Source organism: Notothenia coriiceps, unplaced genomic scaffold (assembly GCF_000735185.1).
Source record: "Notothenia coriiceps isolate Sejong01 unplaced genomic scaffold, NC01 NC01_scaffold00015664, whole genome shotgun sequence".
Classification (NCBI taxonomy): Eukaryota; Metazoa; Chordata; class Actinopteri; order Perciformes; family Nototheniidae; genus Notothenia; species Notothenia coriiceps.
Window position 1 is genome coordinate 1,144 of NW_011348365.1, and position 22,571 is coordinate 23,714.

At 39.7% G+C, this 22,571-nt stretch overlaps 1 protein-coding gene and 1 long non-coding RNA gene across 4 annotated transcripts; one reads left to right on the forward strand and one right to left on the reverse strand.

Annotated features, from left to right (window-relative positions):
• Positions 1 to 661: 661 nt before the first annotated feature.
• LOC104949082 (uncharacterized) lies at positions 662 to 1,396 on the forward strand. The gene is made up of 2 exons (XR_798769.1): positions 662 to 805; positions 1,224 to 1,396. It is a non-coding gene; the product is annotated as an uncharacterized lncRNA (long non-coding RNA).
• Positions 1,397 to 6,206: 4,810 nt separating this feature from the next.
• On the reverse strand, positions 6,207 to 20,760 carry sybu (syntabulin (syntaxin-interacting)). 3 transcript variants are annotated; one of them, XM_010775365.1, is made up of 8 exons: positions 20,641 to 20,760; positions 15,302 to 15,348; positions 14,576 to 14,762; positions 13,237 to 13,437; positions 11,019 to 11,118; positions 10,726 to 10,881; positions 8,536 to 8,691; positions 6,207 to 8,034 (listed from the first exon to the last, which is right to left on the reverse strand). In XM_010775365.1, exons 2-8 carry the CDS (start codon positions 15,323 to 15,325, stop codon positions 6,855 to 6,857), a joined length of 2,004 nt encoding a protein of 667 aa, XP_010773667.1. In that variant the 5' UTR covers positions 15,326 to 15,348; positions 20,641 to 20,760; the 3' UTR covers positions 6,207 to 6,854. The 3 variants fall into 3 exon arrangements, with proteins under 3 accessions (XP_010773667.1, XP_010773666.1, XP_010773668.1); XM_010775364.1 differs by having other exon boundaries at positions 8,536 to 8,694; XM_010775366.1 differs by lacking the exons at positions 13,237 to 13,437; positions 14,576 to 14,762; positions 15,302 to 15,348; positions 20,641 to 20,760 and adding an exon at positions 11,865 to 12,005 and having other exon boundaries at positions 8,536 to 8,694.
• Positions 20,761 to 22,571: the final 1,811 nt, after the last annotated feature.

The following is a 22,571-nucleotide window of genomic DNA, read 5'->3' on the forward strand; positions in this document are numbered from 1 at the left end:
CTCACCAGGGAAGCCATGAGGGACTCGTCTAAGAGCAACATGTGAAACTTGGACTGAACTGCAGCTTGTGTACACAGCAGAGGAGGGAACAAGAAACATTGTAGAAATGTAAATAGTTTGAAATGTATTGCATGATTTAAGTAATTTCACTTGGTTTTTTTTATTTGTGGAATTATATCTGTGTAATATTGTGGAAATACCTAAAAAAAAAAGTTTTTCCCTAGGACAGACATACACATAAAAATAAAAAGATTTCCAGAAATGTTAAATTATGTTCGATAACAATATGTTCACCACGCTTCAGCATACCGTTTAATTTGGGTTTAAACTTTATTTGATTTTAGGATTGACGGTGCACAAACAAATATACCGTCTAAGCTTTTTAAAAGGTGCGACTCTGTATCTCCCAATTAATGTTAACAATTTATATTCACTGATCAGGACATGGTTGGGGTCAGAAGCGAAGTTGTTGGCAAGCCTCAGTATGTTGTTATGGTAGCTGGATCCATAGCCATTATTGTGCCGTTTCCATAGAGTGCAGGACTTGTATATTGCAGTGAGTAAAATGTGACAAGCAAAAAACAACAAACCCAAAGCAACTTGTTAAAGGGTAAATAACTAAACTAGGACATTGAAATCCAGAATACATTTCTAGTTAAGAGGTATTGGGTTGTGGTTGTGTGGATATAATTGTGAACTCTCCCTTTGTGCAGGCTGAACTGGGAGAAATGGACAACTGGCAGGAGAACGCAAACGCCTGGGAGGACGAGTCCAACGCTGCCTGGGAGGCGGAGGAGGTGCTTAGGTACGATTTCAAAAATGCTCACTAACTCTCGCACCATTACATGATTTATTCACACCTTTCTTTTTGGTTTGTATTTTTTTGGTTATTTGTAAAATAATTTAGCATGAATAATTATAGATGTCTTTTGCGGAAATTCTGAAGCCACCCAGCAGTATATATTTTTGAAAAAGGCTGCAGCTGCAACCTTACAGCAATTAACACATTATTACATATTTTATCATATAAAATAGCAGTATTAAAATTCATTTATTTACTCGGGTGATGTAGTTCCACACATTGGCCAGCAAGTGGCAGTGTATTCCTTTTTTCCCCTTTTTAAAACCCAAGAGCAGGAACCAGGATTTAGTTTTCCCTGCTGACCTAGCTTCTTTTGATGTGCGCAGTAATGACATTGCTCTTTTTCCTTTTTATTTAATAGACAACAGAAGATGGCTGAGAGGGAAAAGCGGACCATGGAGCAGCAGAGGAAGAAGTTGGAGAAAGACGCTCAGAGGATGATTAAGAAGGACCAGAAGATTGCCGTCAAGCTCTCGTAACATTTTTAGAATTTTGCTCAATTTTGAGCCAGAAAGGGAAAGGGAGGGGGCGTGGAACAAAGACACTGAATCAATTGTCACTCTGTCTTTAAAATCATCATACCGACCAGGATTACATCCCTACTTAGAAAACTGTCCTCCACCCCGTCTCCACCAGCAGCCATTTTAGTCTGTTTCCCTGTCGCAGCAGTGTAAAACACATCATTCTCGAGGGCAGAAAACACACCTGGTGTCTTCATGTGGCCAAGGTCATTTAAGGGAAAGCTATATTTATACATCCCAGTTCATCCTAGGTTAAATGTTAGATACAGCTTTAGAAGGTACCATTTAGATTCTGGATAAATCTGTCGGGTAGTGTAGAAAAATGCTTTTTTTTTCTTAAGGAACATTTGTAAATAAACAGGTATCTGTACTACCTTTTGAAACTCAAACGGGGAGTACACTTCCCATTCTTTTGTCTTATTTATAACCTCAAAAGGACAAAGGAGTGTCATTAATTTTAAGCATCACTGAACACCGGTGACTGCTCATGGTTTGCTTGATCATTGTGTTTTTATATTTATGTCTTTCTTTGTCTGATTTTTTTGTTTCTAATGAATGTTGCTTGATATCTCACCCTGTGCTGTACGTCCCTGAGTACACTGGACATCTGCAATAAAATTAAGGTTTTCAGTATGAATAAGAATAATTGACCATAGACTAAAATATAGCCCAACTTTAATGTCAGCTGTGGGTTCCTATGGTAATCTCATGGCTACTGATCTGCCACATTTCCCTTTGTTGGATTTTGATCTAGACGGAACATTTCCAGTGATCACTGCAATGCTTTGTTATTTTTTCAGGGGGTGTGAATGTTACTTTGCTCTTAAACTGGATACCCTCACTGCACAGTCGCTGTTGCCATCACAGTGTAATCTCAGACCGGTTACTTTGGCCTAAGATTAAAATAATAAATTCTTGCTTCTTTTTCTCATCGGAAAATATAAGTCTCACTGTTGACTGAACACCCTTTTTATGCATTGATATATTCACATTACCAGCCAGTGTGCTGTTGTCATGGAAACATTGAAAGACCTTTTTATAAATGGTAGTAAAAAGTGCGGACATGATACATTATGTCCCTGGTCTCTGATGCTTGATAAAAAACTTGGGTCGACACATTTGTATACTAAATACACTCGGAGGTACGGATTCTGTCAAAATGTAAATCCGCCAATTAGTGATGAATTATCAAGTTTTAAGGAAAAAGTGCCCCAAGAAGACCATAGACCTCCAGATGTTCTCTTAAATATTTTGATAAAAAAAAGCTCTAACGTTAACTGGACAAATATATACTTTGGATTTTAGGTGGAACTGTCCCATTAAAAGTTTGAATTAAGCAGTTTTTTAATTATAAGGGAATTCAGCAAACTATCTTTGTTATTTTGTATTGTCTTAAGAAATGCACTTTTTCATTGAAAGAAGATGGTGGTCTGCATGGGGGCTGTTTTTTCAACACTATGTGTTGTTTTGTTTCAGAAACACAAGATATTACATGATTATTTTGCTATGCCAAATGAAATGCGTTTGGTCTTTGTGTTAGCATTGCCTGTGTCCTGGCTCCAGGGCTATGGAAAATGGTCCACTCCATTTGCAATCAAAAAAATCTCAAAGACTTTGTGGATTTCGTGTTTGCAAAGAAGAATCCAAATGTATTTTTGGAGAAAAACCGTTGACACGATTTGGCTGGCTTTATGTTCCTGTTCTGGAAATGATAAATGTATATAAAAAGCACATGTCTGGAAATGGCGATGGGATGAATATGGACTTTTCAAATCAAAGTATTTTTTGTCCCAGCATTACATCCATCCATCTTCTACAGCTTATCCGGGGTAGGGTCGAGGGGGGAGCAGTTCCTACAGAGGGTTTCCTAAGATTCCAAGGCTTTCCAAGGCGCTCCCATGCTACAGTGGAGATATAATCCCTCCAAGGGTCTGTCCCTTGGTCACCTCCCAGTTGGACATGCTTGGGACTCCTCCCTAGGGAAGAGGTGCCTGAACCACCTCAACTGGTTCCTTTATATGTAAAAGAGCAGCGGTTCTATTCCGATTACCTCCCGGATGACTGAACTTCTCACCTTTTCCCTTAGCTCTCTCTTTGTCACAACGGTGCGGTAGAGCGACTGCATTACCGTTTCCACTCATAGATTATTCGGCCCATCTCACGGTCCATTGAGGCCTCACTCTAGAACAAGACCTTGAAATACTTGGAACATCTTCACTTGGGGTAAGGGATCATTCCTTATCCCAAGTGTACAGCATAATAAACATTGTTATATTTAGAGTCTGAATTTATAAGTATAAATTAGCAGCGTTAGGTTAGGAGCAACTAAAAAATGCATTTCCTGCTGAAAATTTGTGTGAATGGTGTAAACTGTGTACATTTGTTGCTGAATTTAGCTGAAATATATGAATATTGTATTAGTTGAATGGTCTCTGTAGCTGCTTTTAGCTACAAAAACCAAGTAAGTGTGTTACTGAACTTGGCGGAGAAATGCAGAAAAGTGAAATGATTTGAATCAAAATTGTTACAGCTCAAATGCATTGCAATGACTTTGTTGAAAACTTGAAAGTGAAATGTTAAACTGGAAGAGTAGGAAAAATAGTGAAGAAGCTTAATATTCAAAAGAAAAGGTTTAAAAAAGGTATAAACAACAAAATGTATAGCCTCAATGTCCTGAAATAGCTGAATAAGTTAACAGTTGAATGGTTTATAGCTGAAAGTAGGCTGAAGGAGTTAAGATTAAATGTAAGTAGTAGTGAATGAATGTGTATTAAGAGAAAAAAAATTAAAAACGCTTTGAAAAGCATCAGAATATTTTAACTGCAAACTTTTGAACCAAAACCAAACGTCACCAATAATGTATAAAATATTTGGAACATGTTGAAGATAGTATGAAGTCTCCATCAGACAGAAAATAATAGGCTGCGACAGTCTTTAAACTCCAGTTTGTTTGTTTGTGTTTGAGGTGACTGAAAACACCTGTGTGTGTAAGCCCAGAGATCAAAGGTTACCATGGTGACGACGTTATCAAACAGCTGTGTACGTGAGCCCAGAGATCAAAGGTTTCCATGGAGATGTGCAGTGAAAGGAGAGCCTTTCCATTGTTCTGAATGAGAAATAAACCTCTTACATTTCTAACTATAGTTTAAAAACGGTAGCTGCTTTGGTTTTTGTGCGCTTTCGGGTCAATAATGTGGCATCCTTGGCAGATTTACTAAAGGTCTGCAGCTGCTGCTCTGAGGATAGATCAGGCTGTATTTACAATGGGCCTTAATGGAGACATGTTGAACGTTTTTGTCACTTCACGCCCTCAAGAGACATTTTGTTTAATTGTTTTTTTAATTTCTCAAGCTAAGAGATGTTTTCCTACAATTCAAGCATAAAATTATGTCCCAGGAGTGTAGGGTTTTGGAGTTATTGCAGTTTAAAAAAAAAGATGTAAGGCAAATTTCAAGCTCTCCTCCACTCTAGGTGTGACATCGCACTCTAAGCCTTAACGAGCTGCGCAATACACACTAATGTTAAAATCTGAAGAAGGCCTCTTTACCAAGCTCCAAACTAAGTTAAATATCTCAAAGTGTAAAAGATATCAAAAATCTGAATAATATTTTAATAGTTGAATGTCTTGTGATAATTTTAAAGTTGGAATTAAATCTCTAGCTGAAAGTATGTGGAAGGAGTAGCATTTGGCGCACCGTGTAGGTAAAAGAGGATTTGAAAGTTCCTCCCATTTAGTTACATGTTAAAAAAAGAGTTTAAAAGCTGAATATTTCAAAAAGTTTCAAATATTTTGAACCACCATGTGCTGAAAAGGCTGAATATTTTTGATATTTGAATGGTTTCTGTAGCTGAAAGTAGGCTGAAGTTATTCAACGGCAAACCTTCGGTTGAAATAAGGTGATTAAAGATTTCAAGAACTATAGTGGAATGCTGTTGCACAGTATATAATAATATGATGAGGCCTCATTTGCCATCATATGTTAATGTGAGTAAGCAACTGGGGAATGTTATGGTTGTATGTTAAAAGCTGGTGGCCTTTAACTAGATTCACAGACCGTTGTCGTCACTGCTTTGCCCTCCATCACAATGTCACTCCCATCTGTCAGGGGACACTGCCGGCTGGCCAAACTCAGACTGACCCACTTTTAGGGAGAGGAAAGGCACACAGTTCTTCAAAACGAGAACAAGCAATATGGATGAATTGTCTTGAAAGTAGTCCAGATTATACTGGACTACCGTATTCGAAGCAATTCTTCTAATTTATTTTAATTCACAAACTAGTGTGGAGATTACAGCATCTGATGAGTCACTATTTTGCCTTGTGAACCAAGAGGTCATGCTTACGCAACTTCAAACACATCGACATATGGCAGAGTGGAACCGGGAAATGGATGGCAAAGGCACCAAGTGTTAGTTCATTTGGACTTAATCAGCTTTTTTTTTTTTATTTCCGGTGACTAAAGAAAGCATTAGTGTTTTGCAAGTGCACATTTGCTCTGGCCCAGAACCAGATTTTAATAGTGTAAGGACACAAATGTAATCTTACAGCTTCTCAGAGAAGTGGATCTAATGCACTCTATATTGTCAGCGCCACCACCCAAGGGACGTCTGGAAGTGCAGGCCGAGAAAGCTTTTACGTAACACAAGCTGTCATGAGAACACTGCTTGGTTGCACATTGCTTCAGACTTTCATAAATGTATGTTGTGCACATGAAGAAACTTGCAGTTCCTAACTAGCCTTTACATAAGTCTTACATAAGTCAACAATTGTTCAGTCATCCCCATTGCCCATGTTCCACAAAAAAGGAATCCCAACACGTGGCGAGATTTTATCATGCTTTAATATTAAAGATACAAGGACATTTTATGTAAACCACCAGTATTGCACATAGCTCAGGCACATTAATAAGTGTCAGTTGCTTTGAAGCATTAACTTAGTTATATGAACAATACACAAGGCTGTACAGAATAAAGCTCTACTCCCAAGGAGGGAAACAAAATATATACTTCTTCACAAAACACTTACAGTGAACTCACGTTAAAGCTTTGGCTGAAGGTATCTCTTTCGAACAATAACAAAATTGTGGACTTTTCAAACCCAAACATTTAATTTCACCTCCTGTATCATTCACCTCATCCCAACATAAATAACCATTTTCCATTTCTTTCCAAACACAAGGACAACTATAGGGACACCAAAGGACGACAACACAACCATCTACCCAGATGATCAGCTTATACATATTAATGATAAAATAAATATATAAATAAATAACCCCCTTTATAAATAATCCCTTTCACGTCACCATCATGGTAACTGTAAAGTGCAAAGTAACAAGTGTTGGAACCCAAAATTACTGCATTGATAATCAAGTGTTCAACAAAAAAACGCAACAAATCTCACAAAAAAAGATGCTTAAGTGCTTTTAGTTCAAGATTAGGCGTGTACATGCGGAAGGGGGTGTTAGCCTTTACGCATCGGGCCTGTGAGGGACGTGACGAAGAGAGTGCAATCCCATGATGTAACAGCCTCTGATGAAAGCAGCTATGTTATACACTGGAGCGCTTCCATCCACACCATGCCGCGAGTACAGCCAGGCCACCGTCGGGAGCACCGGGGCTGCAACTGCCACCAGATCCACCAGGAAGCTGTTGCTCCAGTACCGCTTTCCGACCACATCCAGCCCCGATGACAGAGAAGGTTCCTCCTCGCAGACACTGAAATCCAGCTCCTCCATGAACCGACGGCTCTCTTTGGGTTCTGAGCAGCACATGCCGGAATCTGTGGAGGGATCTGGATTCTCTGGGGGAGCAGGAGTGGGCATGTTAGGTGGGGCAGGTGTTAATTTGGTGATTTCAGGGGTTGTGGGAGTGGGTGTGGGCAGGTATGGGAGAGCCATCAGATTGCTGGAGCCCATCAGAGCCGTTTCCCCCACTGTTACCCCGTGGAAATGGAGCAGCTGGAGGAGCAGAGTTTGCAGGTCTGGAGATGTGGGCAATAAGTCGGTCTGGGTTTCTTTATCTTCCGTGTTGTGCAGGGAAGTTGTGCTTGAGGGGATGGCGATGGTGGTGGAAACTGTGTTTGGTAGAGCTGGTTCAGTAGATTCATCAATAAACTGTCCATCTTCTGTCAGCGCAGACACCCCAGGCCCAGACTCAGCCCCTGCACCCAATTGACTAAAATCCACCGCAGTGGACATGAAGATCTGCTCCAAAATGTCTGCCCTGTTGGCCATCTCATCATTCACCAACAGCCCACTGTCAGCCATGGCCTCCGCCCCTTGTGTTCCCATCTCCATCCCACCCTCTTCCTCCCCCATCATCTTCTTCTCTTCGTTATCGGGGATGTCACAGATGAAGTCCAAGCTGTTTTCGTCTTGGAGGTTGGTGCCGCTCTGGGCCATCTCCATGCTCTGCAGCAGGGACTCCAACTTCCTGTTTTGGATGTTGATGTCGATGAAATACTTCTGTATGCCCTTGTCCTTCTCCATCAGGCTGCTCTTCATCGTTTCCACCACCTGACGCAGCTGCTTGATCTCTTTGCGAGCCTCTTTGAGGGACAGCTGAGCCTCCACCCTGTGACATTCCTCTTCAATCCAGTCTTCCCTCATTCTGCCGAGCTGTGCATTGAGCTCCTGCACCTCCGTCTCTCTAATAAAGAGGTAAGAAAATGTATTGAGTTAAGGAATAGCTCGAAATTTAGAAAAATATATAAAATAACTTTCTAACAAGAGTTAGACGAAAAGATCGATATCACTTATAACATAAAGCTTTAGCCAGTTGCCAGTTAGCTTAGCAAAATCATACAAGCAGCAGGGAGATGTAGACTGTTTGGTTGCAGTAGGTCAAAGGATATTTATAGGATTTGTCAAGAAAGTGTTTGTTCTTAAGCAGTTTAATTCATTATTTTTAAAATGTTTTTATTAGCCGACTAGCATGCTAGTGTATGCTAAAAAACCTTGCCACACAAAACCTGATTGGACAGAACCTCAAAAGCTCACATCATTTAATAAACTAATGCAAAACCTAAATTGTACAACATCATTTTGAAGTTTTAGTGAGCTTTTAAAAGAGCCGGTTGCTTTTCCTCTTTCAACCGTTAACAGTAATGCTAAACGACTGGAGCTTCTGTTCGGCTAAATCTGAACCAACCTGTCTTGGACTCTGGTCTCAGACTCCAACAGTCTGGTCTTCAGGTGTCTGATGGCCACTTCCTTCTGCTGTAGAGGGGTGAGATACTGCTCTGGGTTCGGGGGTTTGATGCCATGATTGTCTCCACAGGAGTGGTAGCGTCCCAGGATCGCTCTTCTGCTGGTTGGAGAGATGATTTTATTGGTTAAAGAGGACACTCATTTTGTCCACCAACACAGAAACAAGAACACATGAAAATGACAACCCAGTTAGTTTTTGTGGGCTTCCTAGTTTAGAAAACATGGGAATTAAACAAGCCATTCAGATGTGGGTCCCCTTTTATGTTACATGTACTGGCCAATGTAATAGGCCAATTAGAATATACTGCGTCACATCCAAGTGAATTCAGCCATGGCTTGAGAAGTACTTTTTCAAAGATGCACCATATTTATCTTGTTAGCCAATCATGGGATTTTTACAAGTGGCCAGCTTAAAGAAACAGGCATTAAAATTGAGCATTTCAGACAGAAATAAAAAAAAAAAAGGGAATATCCCGACAGGTCAAAATAAAGTGTTTTTTTTAAATATTAAAGCTAATTCTAGTAGAAACCTAAAACAAATTCACGAATCGGAAGTTAAGCAGAACATGTAGCCTTTAAAAAGGCCAAATTTGCCCTTTTAGAACCAACATTATCCATCAGCTTTCAACTAGGCATTTTGAAGCAACAGCAGAAAACTAACCAATTTGCCTCTTAAAAGTCAAATGGCTCCCTGCAGACAGTAATTTCACTAGCTGAGAGAGTGCTGCCAGGGCAGACGCTCTCTGAAGCCTGGAATTATTGTCTGACACAGGATTACTGGCATGTAGACTATAAAAAAAATAAAAAGGTTTACCTAAATACGAGAACAGTCTGCAAGGAAATACATCACCTTACTAGAAAAACACTTAATCTAGAAGCTAATTGCATTATCGCTCAAATGGCCTTTGCATGTCCTATGTGTTGTATTGAAGAGGGCTGATAAAAGGGTTTGTTGTTTTTTTTTGGTGGAGGGTGAGTGGGTAGATTTGGACAATATGCAAAGCAGCATGTAAGCCCCTCTCTTCCACTGGCACAATATCCTAGCAACCTGGGATACTTGAGGCTTTCATGCGAGCGCTCTGCATCCCAGCCAGAAATAGAAACAGCCCAGGAGAAGCTAGCATGCAAGAGGAAAACATGTCACATGGAGGAAAGCTGACAGCCAGGTGTCCTGAGATGATGCATTTCATAGAAGCTGGAAATGAGATAAAGAGGGTAGATTCTGCTTCTGCATTAAAAAAAACAAAAGCTGTAGGTTTGTCGTTTATACCGCTGAGAGATGATTTTTAGGTCAAAGCATATGCAGGATTTAGCTGCCAACAAATATAACAAGCCTTAGAGGTAAACCTTCCAAGTAATACAGAGCCTGGAGCACCATGTCAGAAAATCCATGGTGGTCCCAAACACTTTTGAGCTCCGGGCTATTCAGTTCACACATCAATACTGAAATATTTATGACCCTGTTCCTTCCACAGGCAGAACCGAGGTACATTCACTCTAATCCTGTTTCGAGTCTGTAGAAGGGTCACTGTCTGGTTACCATATTCAGAATTTTGCTATAATAAATCCTCATTAATCCAAACCGCAGCCAAACCATGACCGCTATAATCCAACACGGCTGCAAAAGAAGAAATGATAAAGTCTGAGTTTAATCCAGTCGTACACTCACTCATGGTGCTCATAGTACAAATCTCTGAAGTCTCCCAATATGTCTTTCTCACACACATACACACGCACACACGCACACACGAAAAGAGTTCGTTTAATCTTAATCTCGATGTAGGCTAGTGCTAAATGCTGTCGGAGTGCACCGGAACGAACGCAACTATAATAATGTCTTCTGAAAACAAATGCCCACACATACACACAAATGCCCTGGCGACCAGACATCTTCTTCATAAAACTAATAATATGGCGTAATAATCGGGCAGTTCGATGTGTCTAACCATAAGAAAGTATCTTTTGCGAACGAGAAAGTATATCGTGCGCACTAATGAATAAGTGCCTCGTTTTATTTAAATTGAGGCCACGAATTACATCTCGTGCACACAAATTAACAAAACGTGGCCTTGTTTTATTTATTTTTCTCTCTATGAACCCCCCAGGGCTCCGTAGAAAGCTGTGTTGGTACCTGGAGGTGGGGCTGGAGTTGCAGCTGCTGCTGGTGGTGGTGGAGGAGACAGCTCTGGGGGGGGTCGTGTAGGGGGCATACAGCTCTGAGTCGCGGTTGGCTGTGGGGCTCCCGGCTGGTTTGAACACCGGGAGCGGTCTGATGTAGCTGCCACGGCTTGATAAGAGAGCATAAATCATTGACTTGTTAATTGGAAAAGATGTTGAGAATGTTGGTTGTTTAGTAAAGATAGAGCTCCCTTAGTTTCAAAGTGACCCCAGCAGACACTGCTAACAGATGTCTGAACCTCATACCTGCGTGTTGGAGCTCTCTTTCCAGCTGACTTTGAGGCGAGGCCCTCTCTGTTCTTCAGGCTGCCTGTGCTGCTGGAGGAGCTGAAGTCTGCCTCACTTCCTGCAGGGAGAAGGAGCAGCATTTTAGCACTTAAAGCCAAATCATCCAATTTTGAAAGGCCATATGGGGCAATTGCCCTTCTTTAGGAGAGACAGTAAAGGTAAATAGGGTGAGAAAAATAAGATTTGCACATGTAAGTTTCCCATTGGGTAACTTTCAATAAGAATATTATTTTTCATATTACATTTTCTTTAAATAAGTAATCAAGAGTTATTATTTCATAAAATCTGCTAATTTGCTTACATTTCCAGCACAGAAATAAGAGTCAATAAGCTTAGGAGTCATTTGCATATGTCCAATCAAAAACATAGCTGAATTTTCTTTTAACAAACTAACAGTTCTAACAATCAAGCGTTGCAACTAGTCGAAAAACATTTATAGAAGCAAAATAGCCCTAGATCTCCAAATTGATCATGCAAAGAAACATATAGCTTTTGGATTGGCTACTCCCCATTATCTACACCCCTTTATTAGACTAATGAGTTTCAAGATGACATACAGATAACTATATATACAGATAAGACAGCTCATGTGATTACAAATGCCATGAATACTCCAGAATTTGCTAATAACAACCAGTCATTGCACCAAACACAGTCTCCCCAATTGTCATAAGACAGACACTGTAGATTCCTCACCACAATAGGCCTACTGAATATCTAACTCTCCAACTTAATGGTCAATCAGGAAAAACGGCTCACTTAAAGTTGTGCGGAAATGATAAAAGACCAGATTTAAAGAGGTACCTGAGAAGCATCTTTTCCCTTCAAACAAAACCATATTCCTATGTTCAGTGATTCCCGTGACTAACAAATATCTTAAAACTCAGTGATCCTCCACCTGTGTCATATGTGGGTATACTGATGTCTGTGCTCGGTCCCTCAGTGGACTAACCTGCTGCTAATCACACTAATTTGCTAAGCACCCAACCATCTCCTCAACCAATCAGCTCTCTTCCTCACGTTGACTCGTGAGTAAACAGTTTTTTCTCTCTTAAAGGGATACACCACAGGTTCAAGGAGGAGGAATAGTAACATATATCCACATGAAACTCCCTCAGTTGATTATTTACATTAAGACACTTCATATTTGTATTAAATGCTTTCTTATGTTTACATGTAAAAGTGAAGCAATATTTAGCAATATTTAGTAAAATATGTGTTAACTTGCATAACCGTGCTTAATTTTGGTCGACATTTTAGGGTCAAATTATTTTACAGAGGGATTTGTAATATCTGTTTTTAATACTCGGTAAATCCAAAATGTGGTCAACATCCATACAAATGATCAGTTTCTGCCATGTTTTTAAATATAAAATGTTCATTAAATCACAATATGAATCATATATTTAAAAAAAAACTCAGTATAAATGACCAAATTGTAGATTATAAAAAAAAGGTATGAAATTGGAAAATGCAAAGTACTGAAGTGGGTATACTGTATCTGAGTATGTGAGTATGAGAAAAAAAAAAGTTCTTTAATGCTTCAACTGCCCTCTTCTAACTGCCTTTAAATATGCATATTGTCAGATAACATACAAGACACTACAGGTGGAAAAGGGTAAAAAACGTTTTTTTTACTTGTCAATTTTGAGGAATTTGAGAGAATTCTACAGATACAAACAAAAAAAGTTAGTAAAATAAACACCTAAATATGTATTTTGGATGTTTCTTTCCACTAGTCTGAAATAAGACATGTTATGGAAGCAACATAGCTCAGACTCTCCAAATTGTTCAGTACATCCAAATCTACTGTTATGTCTGAAGATATTATTTCCCCTTTCAGAAAAGCAGCTGCCTACCAACAAATGTTTGTTTAATGTTACATCTGCTAACTGACATGTGACAAATACACAGTTATTGCACTTTCATCTTAGGGGAACCACAGGCATGCAGAAGCATATAAGTTGTGCTGCATACAAATCTGTGCACAAGAAGAATAAAAAGATGCTCTAGAATCCAGTCACATATATTTGATTATTATCTTATTCTCACAGATCTAAGAGCAGGATAACATTTCTAACGTTGTTTATCCTTTTTTAACATACAAAACTGCAACAACAAAACTAAAGCTTAAACATATATATATTTGTATCTTTGCTTGTGCTTTGTCCTTTACCTCTGGCTTTCATGGCCGACCTCAGCTCCCTCTTGTGCCGAGGGCCGCTCCGGGGTTCTCCGCTCCACTCGGCCATCACCCTCACCCTCTTCACTTTGGTCTTGCGCTCCGGGAGTACGGGCGAGCCGTGGGCACTCTGCTCTGAGCCTGGCGGGGTTTTGGAGGGGGACACAGACTGACTAGTGGGGCAGCCGGTGTCATCTATTGTAGACACACAGACAGTAATAGCCGAGAACATGAAGTGCGGGGCAGCGGACAGTCAATGAGAGCTCAAGGGTCAGACTACGTGATATGAGACTGATAGCGAGACTGCTTTACAACCACTTTCAGAAAGTGGGAAGTTGTGAAGTGTTTGTTTTCTGGATTACACAATGTACCTACTACACAACGTGTAGATAAACACAGGTATGGATGGATAATGGGCCCCTGGGCCAGAGCCTCAGTTGGAAGTTACTGCTAACAGCAATTGTTGGGAAATCATAAATAGACATAAATATATCACAGAAAGATGCAAAACTACCAAAAAGACAGACAAACTACCAGAGTGACATGTAATGACCCAAACAAGACATACAACAACAATAGAGAGACAGAGAAAAACACACAAGACACACATTTAACACAGAGACACAACATGATCCCAGAGACACAACATGACTATAAATAACCACAGAGAGACACAACAAAACTACAAAGAGTGTCAATATAACCAAAAAGACAACAAAATGTACCCCAACTAGACCCAAAATAACAACAAATGTACAGAATATTACCACAAAGACACATGCAAGGACATGAAACATGAGGGCTAAAACGTTTATTTATACTGTGGCTCTTGCCCTTACGTAGCAAGTGTGGGGGCAAGTTCGGGGGCCCTTTGCATGTCAGTCCCCAGGGACCTTGTTGTCAGAGATTTCTTTTGGTTGCTGTTTGTTAAAGAGGCCAATTTAGGTGAAAATAAAATAAACATAATTGCATTTTTTATTTGAAGTTTTAAAATGTAGCATGCTTAAGAAAAAAGTAGAATAATCTGCATCAAATTAACTCCTTTTAATCCAGTGGAGGAAAGGCCCTAACTGCATTTACTCAAGGAATATACTTTACAATGGTTCTTTATTAACTCACTTTTTAAAGGGAAAACACTTATTTTATTTATCTGAAAGCTTGAGTTACTTTTTAACCTTTTGCAAACTGCAAAAAATGAAAAAAATCTTCATTCAACCAAGACCAATTAAGGAATGTGGGTTTTCAAAAACTAACCATGAGCACTGCAATACAATCGTGCACCTTGATATCATGGATCTGTATCTGAGGCTTTGTTTGGAGCTGTATATCTTACCAGAGCAGAAGCTGGTGGTGCTGATGGTGCGCTTGGAGTGGTCCGAGCTGACGTACCCCTCCTTCCCCTCCTCCTCTGATAATGGAGAGTCAGACAGAGGCGAGCCTTTGTCCTTTGGTGGGAAGGGATGGAGGACCAGACGAGGGATGCGGCTGCGGGGACTTCCTTTCTCCGGTGACTTCTTTTCCTGTTCAAAGAAATGTAATATTCTTGACTAACTTTGTTATTTTTTTTTGGAATAAAAACCAATAACATTTGAACTATTTATTTTTTGTATACTGAACGCTATCAGTCTTAGATATAACAATGATTAGCGTTGAATTTAATGCATTGTTATTTTGGCGTGCAGAGAACTAGGAAAATTGCATATTTTGGTATTATAAACTGGAGAAAATGGTTCAATCTACTGGAAAATAGTAATAGGAAAATTTTTGAAAGATTGGAAAGACTGATATTATAAAATGCATTATTGTAAAGTAAATGACTGTGGGATCAAAAATTATTTTTTTAATTGGAATGGGAGTTAAGGTTGAATTTCAATAATGTGCAAAAAAAACAAAACACTCTTGACATGATACCATAGTCCTTAATAAGCTATAATTGTGGAACATTCTAAAGCCAAAATGTCCCTCCTGACGCACAAGAGATAGAAAACATCACTTATCTTTGGAAAGCAATCACTCAACATGCAGACATCAATCTCCAGTGACCTTTGATAAGACTCACCTCATATTCTTGGAATGGTCCCATTGTGCTTCACTGAGCGTTTTCCTCTGTTAGAATGAAAAGAGGAGAAAAATCAGGTAAGTCATTTTTCTGTGCATGTGGCAGCGTTAACGTGGCACTCAATGCCTTAACAAACAAGAGCCCTCTGTCTGAACTCTGCTACGCAGCTAAATCACACCCACCACACACGCACGCACGCACACACACACACACACACACACACACACACACACACACACACACACACACACACACACACACATATCCTGTCTGGTACAGATGGCACAAGAAGCCAGTGCTAGCCATCACCAACACAAGCACAATTTGTGACCTCATGAAACTGATTCTATGCCAACCCTGAATATAATCTGCCAAATCAGCAGTCATTTGAAGGTTAAATGAAGGCAAGTCAATTTAACAGCATAACATAAACAAAATGGTGTAAAAAAACATGAAATAACAAGACTTAATAGCAATGCTAATAGCTTTGAACTTTTAGCTAAATATCTGCATGCTTAGCTTGATGTTTAGCAGGTATATACTGTATTACATTACATTTACTAAACTTTGATCCAAAGCGACCTACAATAAGTGCAATAAACCATAATAAAAAAAGGAAATCTTAGTTTACCCTGTTAGCATGCTAACATTTGCAAATCAGCAAGTACAGCTGAAGCAAAGAAATGTCATTAGCTCTGTAAGTATTAGCTCAGAAAGCAAACTACTGGTTAAACAGAAATATTGATGTGAAGATGGCCCTAGATCAAACTAAATGTTGGCACTGGAGAAAAACCCTCCAAACTCATTCGATAACATCCTCTGGAGAACATTGTAGCCTATGTATTACCATAATGTCACTGCAATGCATCCAATAGTTGGCAAGATATTTTACTCTGGATTAGAAATTCTCGAGGAAGATTTTCGGGAATGTTCCAACACATGAAGATACGTCCTCTGGGGACCATGAGTGAGGGAAAAAGGTGGTGCTATCTAAACAAACTAAAAGAGTCTACAAGAATAGAGCTTTAAAGAAGAACATTTTGAAAAACTCTTCCTATTCTGGATTTCATCAAAGTCGTCCCAGATTAAGATGATAAAATGGTGCACAGCAATGATGAAAGTTGTTCTCCTTCAGTATATCACTTTGCTTAACAAAACTGCACTAACTCTCCCTAACATACTTCTGTGCCAAAAGGGCTGTCTGCCAAAAGCATCAAAGTGCATTGAGATATAACACATGATGGAGCAATGTTACATCCTCTTTTTTTTAAAGAGTAGAAGTAGAAAGTAGAATCTTGTCAAAACTTTTTGTTCTGTACATGAACATTTAACCACGGAATACGATTATTTTATTGATGCTTTAAAGCTAAATAATGCAGAATTCCTCTCATGCTTGAATACATTTGACACAATCACATCACTTCCTCTCTCCTGGTGATTTTCTCTCAGGGCCTTAAGGGGGTCTGTTGCATAAGTGCATACATTTTCCCTTCTTTTTTGCATTGGGAATGATGTAATGACCCGAAGGCCTGTATGCTGCTGACGCATCACTGAACCTGTTTCCCTCGCTTTATCCAGATGGTTTTTACATTCTTCCTTGTTCAACATTGCTGCAAAAAAACATCAATTTCAGAATGATGTCACCACTTGACCTAATATAAGCCACGTTCCCTGTATGAGCAGCTCGTGCTAAATCCTCTTTCTTCAAATCAGCCAGAAGGGGATTGCAAAAATAGAGCAGTGACTTGTGGGAATCAAACCTCCTTTAATCAGCATCAGAAATAGATTTAGTTCTGGATCGCTGACACCACCTCGCCTGCAGTTTCTCTTCAATTTCAAAGCATCCCACAGATTCATCGTACTGTAGCGTTACACAGCTGCTTGGCACACTGGAACAGCAGATTCAAGAAACCAAGCAGCATCGTGCCCTAGCAACCGTCTTAGCAACGGAGGAAAATGCTGCAGTTGGATGTGTCAAATTGCGTGTATATCTGCTTCTGCTGCTCATCCTGAGACACTGTCCTTCACTGAGAAATATCTTAGAGGTAGTGAGTGGGTGTTCATCCATTCAGCTGTACAATGTTTTCTCACACTCAATGAACATTGTGTCCATGAGCCAGCATGTGTGAGCTTAGTCTCTAAATACTCATCCAAATACTTACATTTAAACTTTTTGTGTCTTTAAGCCTTGATGCTGGGTTTAAAGAGGACATCTTATGTTCATTTTCAGGTTTCATATTTGTATTTTGTGCCTCTACTGAGACATGTTTCCAGTGGGCTCTGATTGGTTAGCTGGCCGGCTCTGTTGTGATTGGTCAACTGCCTAAAGATCTGTGGAAATGTCCTGACCCTAAGCCTATCATGTTTAATGTGTTGGAGCACTAGGCAATAAAAGTGCCAGTGTTACATAGTGATATCACTATGTTAAGATTATAACTAGTAAAGAAATAAGGGGAAGCACTCTCTATGATGCCTGTGTCTACAATGCATTAAAAAAAACAAGACATTGTAATAGTTACAACTACTCACAAATATTCATATTGCTTAGTACAATTTTTTGTTTTACATTATAAAGCATAATACTCTTACTCGTCAAGTATCTTAGTACTTCATACATTCTGGTCATTGACTGACAATTATTTGCTAGGATAATTGTGATTTATAATTTCCATAGTTTTAATACAGTGTACTCTTTAAACAATGTAATCTAATGCATTAATGTGATAATAAGTTACCATAAGTAGACATTGTTTGCTAGTTTATTTCAACGATAGGAATCTGAAAACAATATTATAAAATACATCATCATGTGTGATGGTTATAGCTATAAAGCATTATGAGTTGTATCTACCATGCTATAGGAATATGATAACGCATTGTAAGTGTGATTATAATGAAGAATCGGGCATCATAGAAAGTACTAGATCTGAAGCAATGAATAGGGGCAGAAATACTTAGCTAAAAAGGGTGTGCTGAGATGAGAGAGGGATGATTCTCTATCCCAGGAAGTGACTTTTATAAATTCATGCCATTACAAGCCATGTGAAGGAAATGCATGAGGGCGGAGATATCAGAACATGAAGAATGAAAAGTCAGACTCTAATTTAGAGCCACATCTTTGCAAAATGATTTCTTTTGTGCCGGTGCCAGGATGAAATAACAAGCTGATGATCACTCAATAGTGTCAGCTTGTAACCTAACACCCTTTGACAGACAGAAGCCTGCACATGATGCATTAAGTCAGTCAGATTGTGTTCATCTTAGCTGTGCATAGGGACATTTAGCCAGCTACCGTTGTTGTTTTATCCTGAACTAGCCTTCTAGCCTGAAGGAGGATTATTCATTAACTCCTGCACAGACCCTCCAGACAGAGTTGATTGGCTACCTACTGAACGACAGGCTAAGCATTATCTATTAGTTGCAAACCCAGGATTTTCAGCTCTCTTAAGCCTTACAAAGTGCTTCAGACTACGTGCGCAAGCGATACACGATCACTCCAGCATCTCATCCACACGCCCTAATTTGGGAAGTAGAGGCCCTGGAAAGGAAGATACAATGTGTGCACATGTATGGTAAACAGGCCTCTAAGCCTATATTCCTCTTATCCAGATGGTTCTCTACTTTCAAAGCAGCAGGGAGTGGGCGTGAATAATAAATCCCTCTAATCTACCCCAGTATGTGCTTTCTAATGTTGATCATGCACATGGACTAATAATAAGCTGTTTATTCCAATTGGATGATGAATTTACTGCATTTTGTTCTGTTGACCTGATCAGAGATGACGACATGTGATGGAAGCTGATGAGCTCCTAGGCGACAGACTGTTGCGCAGTTTTAAAATATGTGATCTTTACTGAGCCTCTGTGTTCTGACGCAGGTAATATTTGTGCTCTAAAAGTGGGAATATTTCCTTATTTTTGAGCAGCATGTCGATTGTAACACTGATCAGCTCACCAACCCTTACTGGAAGACACTACAGTGGATCGGGGTAAAAAAAAGAAGCTAACAGCATGAAACTTCCCCAGTTGGTTCAATTTTCTTTGGTGCACGTTTATGATATTTAATGTTTCAAAATGAAAACAAGGCCTTTTTTTGTGAAGTGGGTGATCTATAATGGTTTATGCAGTGTATGTGCTAATTTGCATGCATTTCCAAAGCAGATATATGAACAAAGTAAAACTGTTTTAAAGAGGGAATTTTTTATATCTCTTTGTATCACTTTCTAAATCATAAATCAGGCTATGTATGATATTTAAACAAACAACTCTGTCAAAACCTTCAGAAGATACAGGTAGTAATGCAACTGGCACTACTGTATGAAGGGGAGATGTATGCCTAATTATGAGAAATTAGCTTCAAAGATATTGTACATTTCCATACATTTTGAGGTACACTAAGGGAAATATGTTAAACCATTTGAAAGGTTACCCCACCGGATTAAATACATCAATGCTATGGATGTTTTCTTTTAACTAGTCTAAACATGGAAGCAAAGTGCCCAAACTCTCACAATTGACCATGACATGACAAACAATGTTATTGCCTATAGTGTATCCTCCACCAGAATGCATCATCATTGCATGATGTCATGTCTGAGTGAGCACTCAGACAATCATTCAAGGGAGCATAATAAAGCATATCGGAGCCAATACCAAAATGATCACGTGGTTTCCTAACAGTCCAGAAGCTCTTTAATTGGTTAGATATACAATATATATAAAAACATGATAATAGCATTCTTATTGTTTTACTACATCTTCCACATAATGGTGCTGAAACCTTTTAAAAATACATGAAATTCTCATAATAAACTAAATGTCGCACTTTTCCCGAACAGCATGCAGCCACCAAATAGTTACACATGCCCTGATATGACCCTCCCATGTTTACATGCCTCCCTTTGTTTTCAACATGTCGCCACCAAGCTATGTTCATTGTCCCTAAAGCAAATGGCATTTTTGTATCCTCCTGATATCCCTTTATAATGACCATCATGTCTTCAAATGGTTTATTTTACATCATAGCATTTTGTATCAAACGATGTTGTTTTTGTTTCATCTGGGAATGTTTTTAATTCTAAGTGAGATGCCTCTATAAAGGCACGCCAAGTAGGACACAGAATGAAAACAAACCGTGATGTAAACCCCCAATTTCAGACCTAAAAACAACAACAGTATAACGTGCGCAGCCTACTTATATAATCGTTCGGATGATTCGACAAAAAAAAGACGCGCTTCTGAACTTGTAAGCAGCTCCTCCTCAAATCCCACTTACATATCGGTTCTTGTCAATAATGGATTTGTTTACAATCGTTTTACATCAATAAATACAATTCCCACCTGGATGTGTGTTGGTGTTTCCTCTCAGAAGGATGCGCGTGAGTCGGTGGAGCACAAAGGGTCCTTCCTCTGCTGCTGGTGTTGGTGTTGGTGGTGCCAGCCTCCGCTCTGCTCTGCTGTGAGACTGTCGGGTGGAGGAGAGCTGGAGGCGAGGACACACGCGATTGGACAAGAAGCGAGATGAGCGCACAATATGACTGCCATCCCATGTGTGTTACATAACTGGGGAGGCATTAACCCATGCCCCCTCCCCCCCATCAGCCATAAACTTCAGAGGATATGTAGACTGACGTGTTTACATGTAAATATGGCCTGACATGAACACATACATGACATGCCTTTCAACCTAATGGAGCTATTTGGATACACTTTTTATAAATGCACTCTTATATTTGCTCATTATATGATATGTATTATAAATATAGGATATTTATGCAAATGATTTATGCATGGGTTCATGGAATGAAATACATCCTCAAGTCTGGATTTGTGTGAGTATGCCAGCTAAAATGCACAACATGGCATGTTATGTTGGCATATGTCCACACACACACACACACACACACACACACACACACACACACACACACACACACACACACACACACACACACACACACACACACACACACACACACACACAGGTAGTGCATGTACGTGTAAAGTGATGTGCATGGGTTGAGTTCCAGTGTAGTTTGCTCTCCATGGGGCTGTACTCAGTGATAGTAATCAAATATAGTGGTTTAAATGTTGATGATATATCCAGTCTCTGATTGTGTTACGTTATTACTGTGGAATGGCCTCCCATTGACCATTAGACAAGCCCCTTCACTGTCCATTTTTAAAACTCGCCTAAAAACCCATTTTTATTCCTTGGCTTTTAACCCAGCATGAGACTCTGTTTCTGTTTGTTTTTATATGCTTCATTGGTTTTGTTGTTTTTATATTGTTATTTATTGTTATTGTTGTTTTGTTTTTGTTTTTTATGGCATGTACAGCACTTTGTTTCAGCTCCGGCTGTTTTGAAAAGGGCTTTATAAATAAAGTTGAGTTGAGTTGAGTTATTATGAGAGTGCTCTCATTTGTTTGATTCTGAAATTGTATATATTTATATAAATATATGTGTGTGTATATGTCCACATCTGTAGCCTGTTATTGTCTCACTACCACACTGTGAATGAATTAAAAGTAAATATATAAGTCGTCATGAACACATCTGTCCATCAGGCAGAGGGCTGCTGTGCGTCCTGTCATCATTAATGGACGTCTCTTTAAAATGACCGCTCAGAGGAGAGGAGTTCTCCTTTCTCTAAACGCCTGCTGCTTCCCCTCCTCTCTCCTCGGTTCCCCTCCTCGAGTCCTCCGCTCGCATCTCCTGTGGGCGGGAGTAAGACACGAGGATAGCCAGGAGTCGAGGAGGGGAGTTGAGGAGGGGAATTAGAGAAATGAGAAACCTTCTGGGTGGTACTGCATGTGATTTATGAGCAGCAGTTTGTCTTGTTATCACAGAGGCCCTCTGCTGGAGCAAGATAATGTCACACATGGGCTGCAGGATAACACAGCTAAATGGATTCAAATAAAGATGCCCATCAACATGACCATATGACACAAGAGGTTCATCTCAATGTCCTTCCTCGACTCCTCTCTCCGCCTCCTCCGGGACTTGACCCGGAACTCGATCAAGACATGCCATGTTGAAGGATGTCCCAATTGCTGAAATGCACACGGAGGAGTTGAGGAGGGGTGAGGGAGGAGGCTTCCAGAGGAGACGAAAGGGAGCATACACAAGAGCAGACTAACGCGGAAGTGTATGGCAAGCCATTTTGAGTATTTATTCCACATCCTTGATATCAGACGGCAGCTGCCTACACTAGTTGGCTCTTTGATTTAACTTGTTAGAAATATGCTCAAACTAGTTTGGCACTCTGCTT

What these genes read in the sequence shown, in the direction of transcription:
- sybu (XM_010775364.1), bottom strand. Translation starts at nt 15,325, where the DNA reads ATGGGACCATTCCAAGAATATGAG. An exon ending in GTCGGCCATGAAAGCCAGAG is followed by an intron (nt 11,119 to 13,236) that starts GTAAAGGACAAA and finishes TTCTCCCTGCAG; the next exon opens with GAAGTGAGGCAGACTTCAGC. An exon ending in GAGACCAGAGTCCAAGACAG is followed by an intron (nt 8,035 to 8,535) that starts GTTGGTTCAGAT and finishes CCTCTTTATTAG; the next exon opens with AGAGACGGAGGTGCAGGAGC.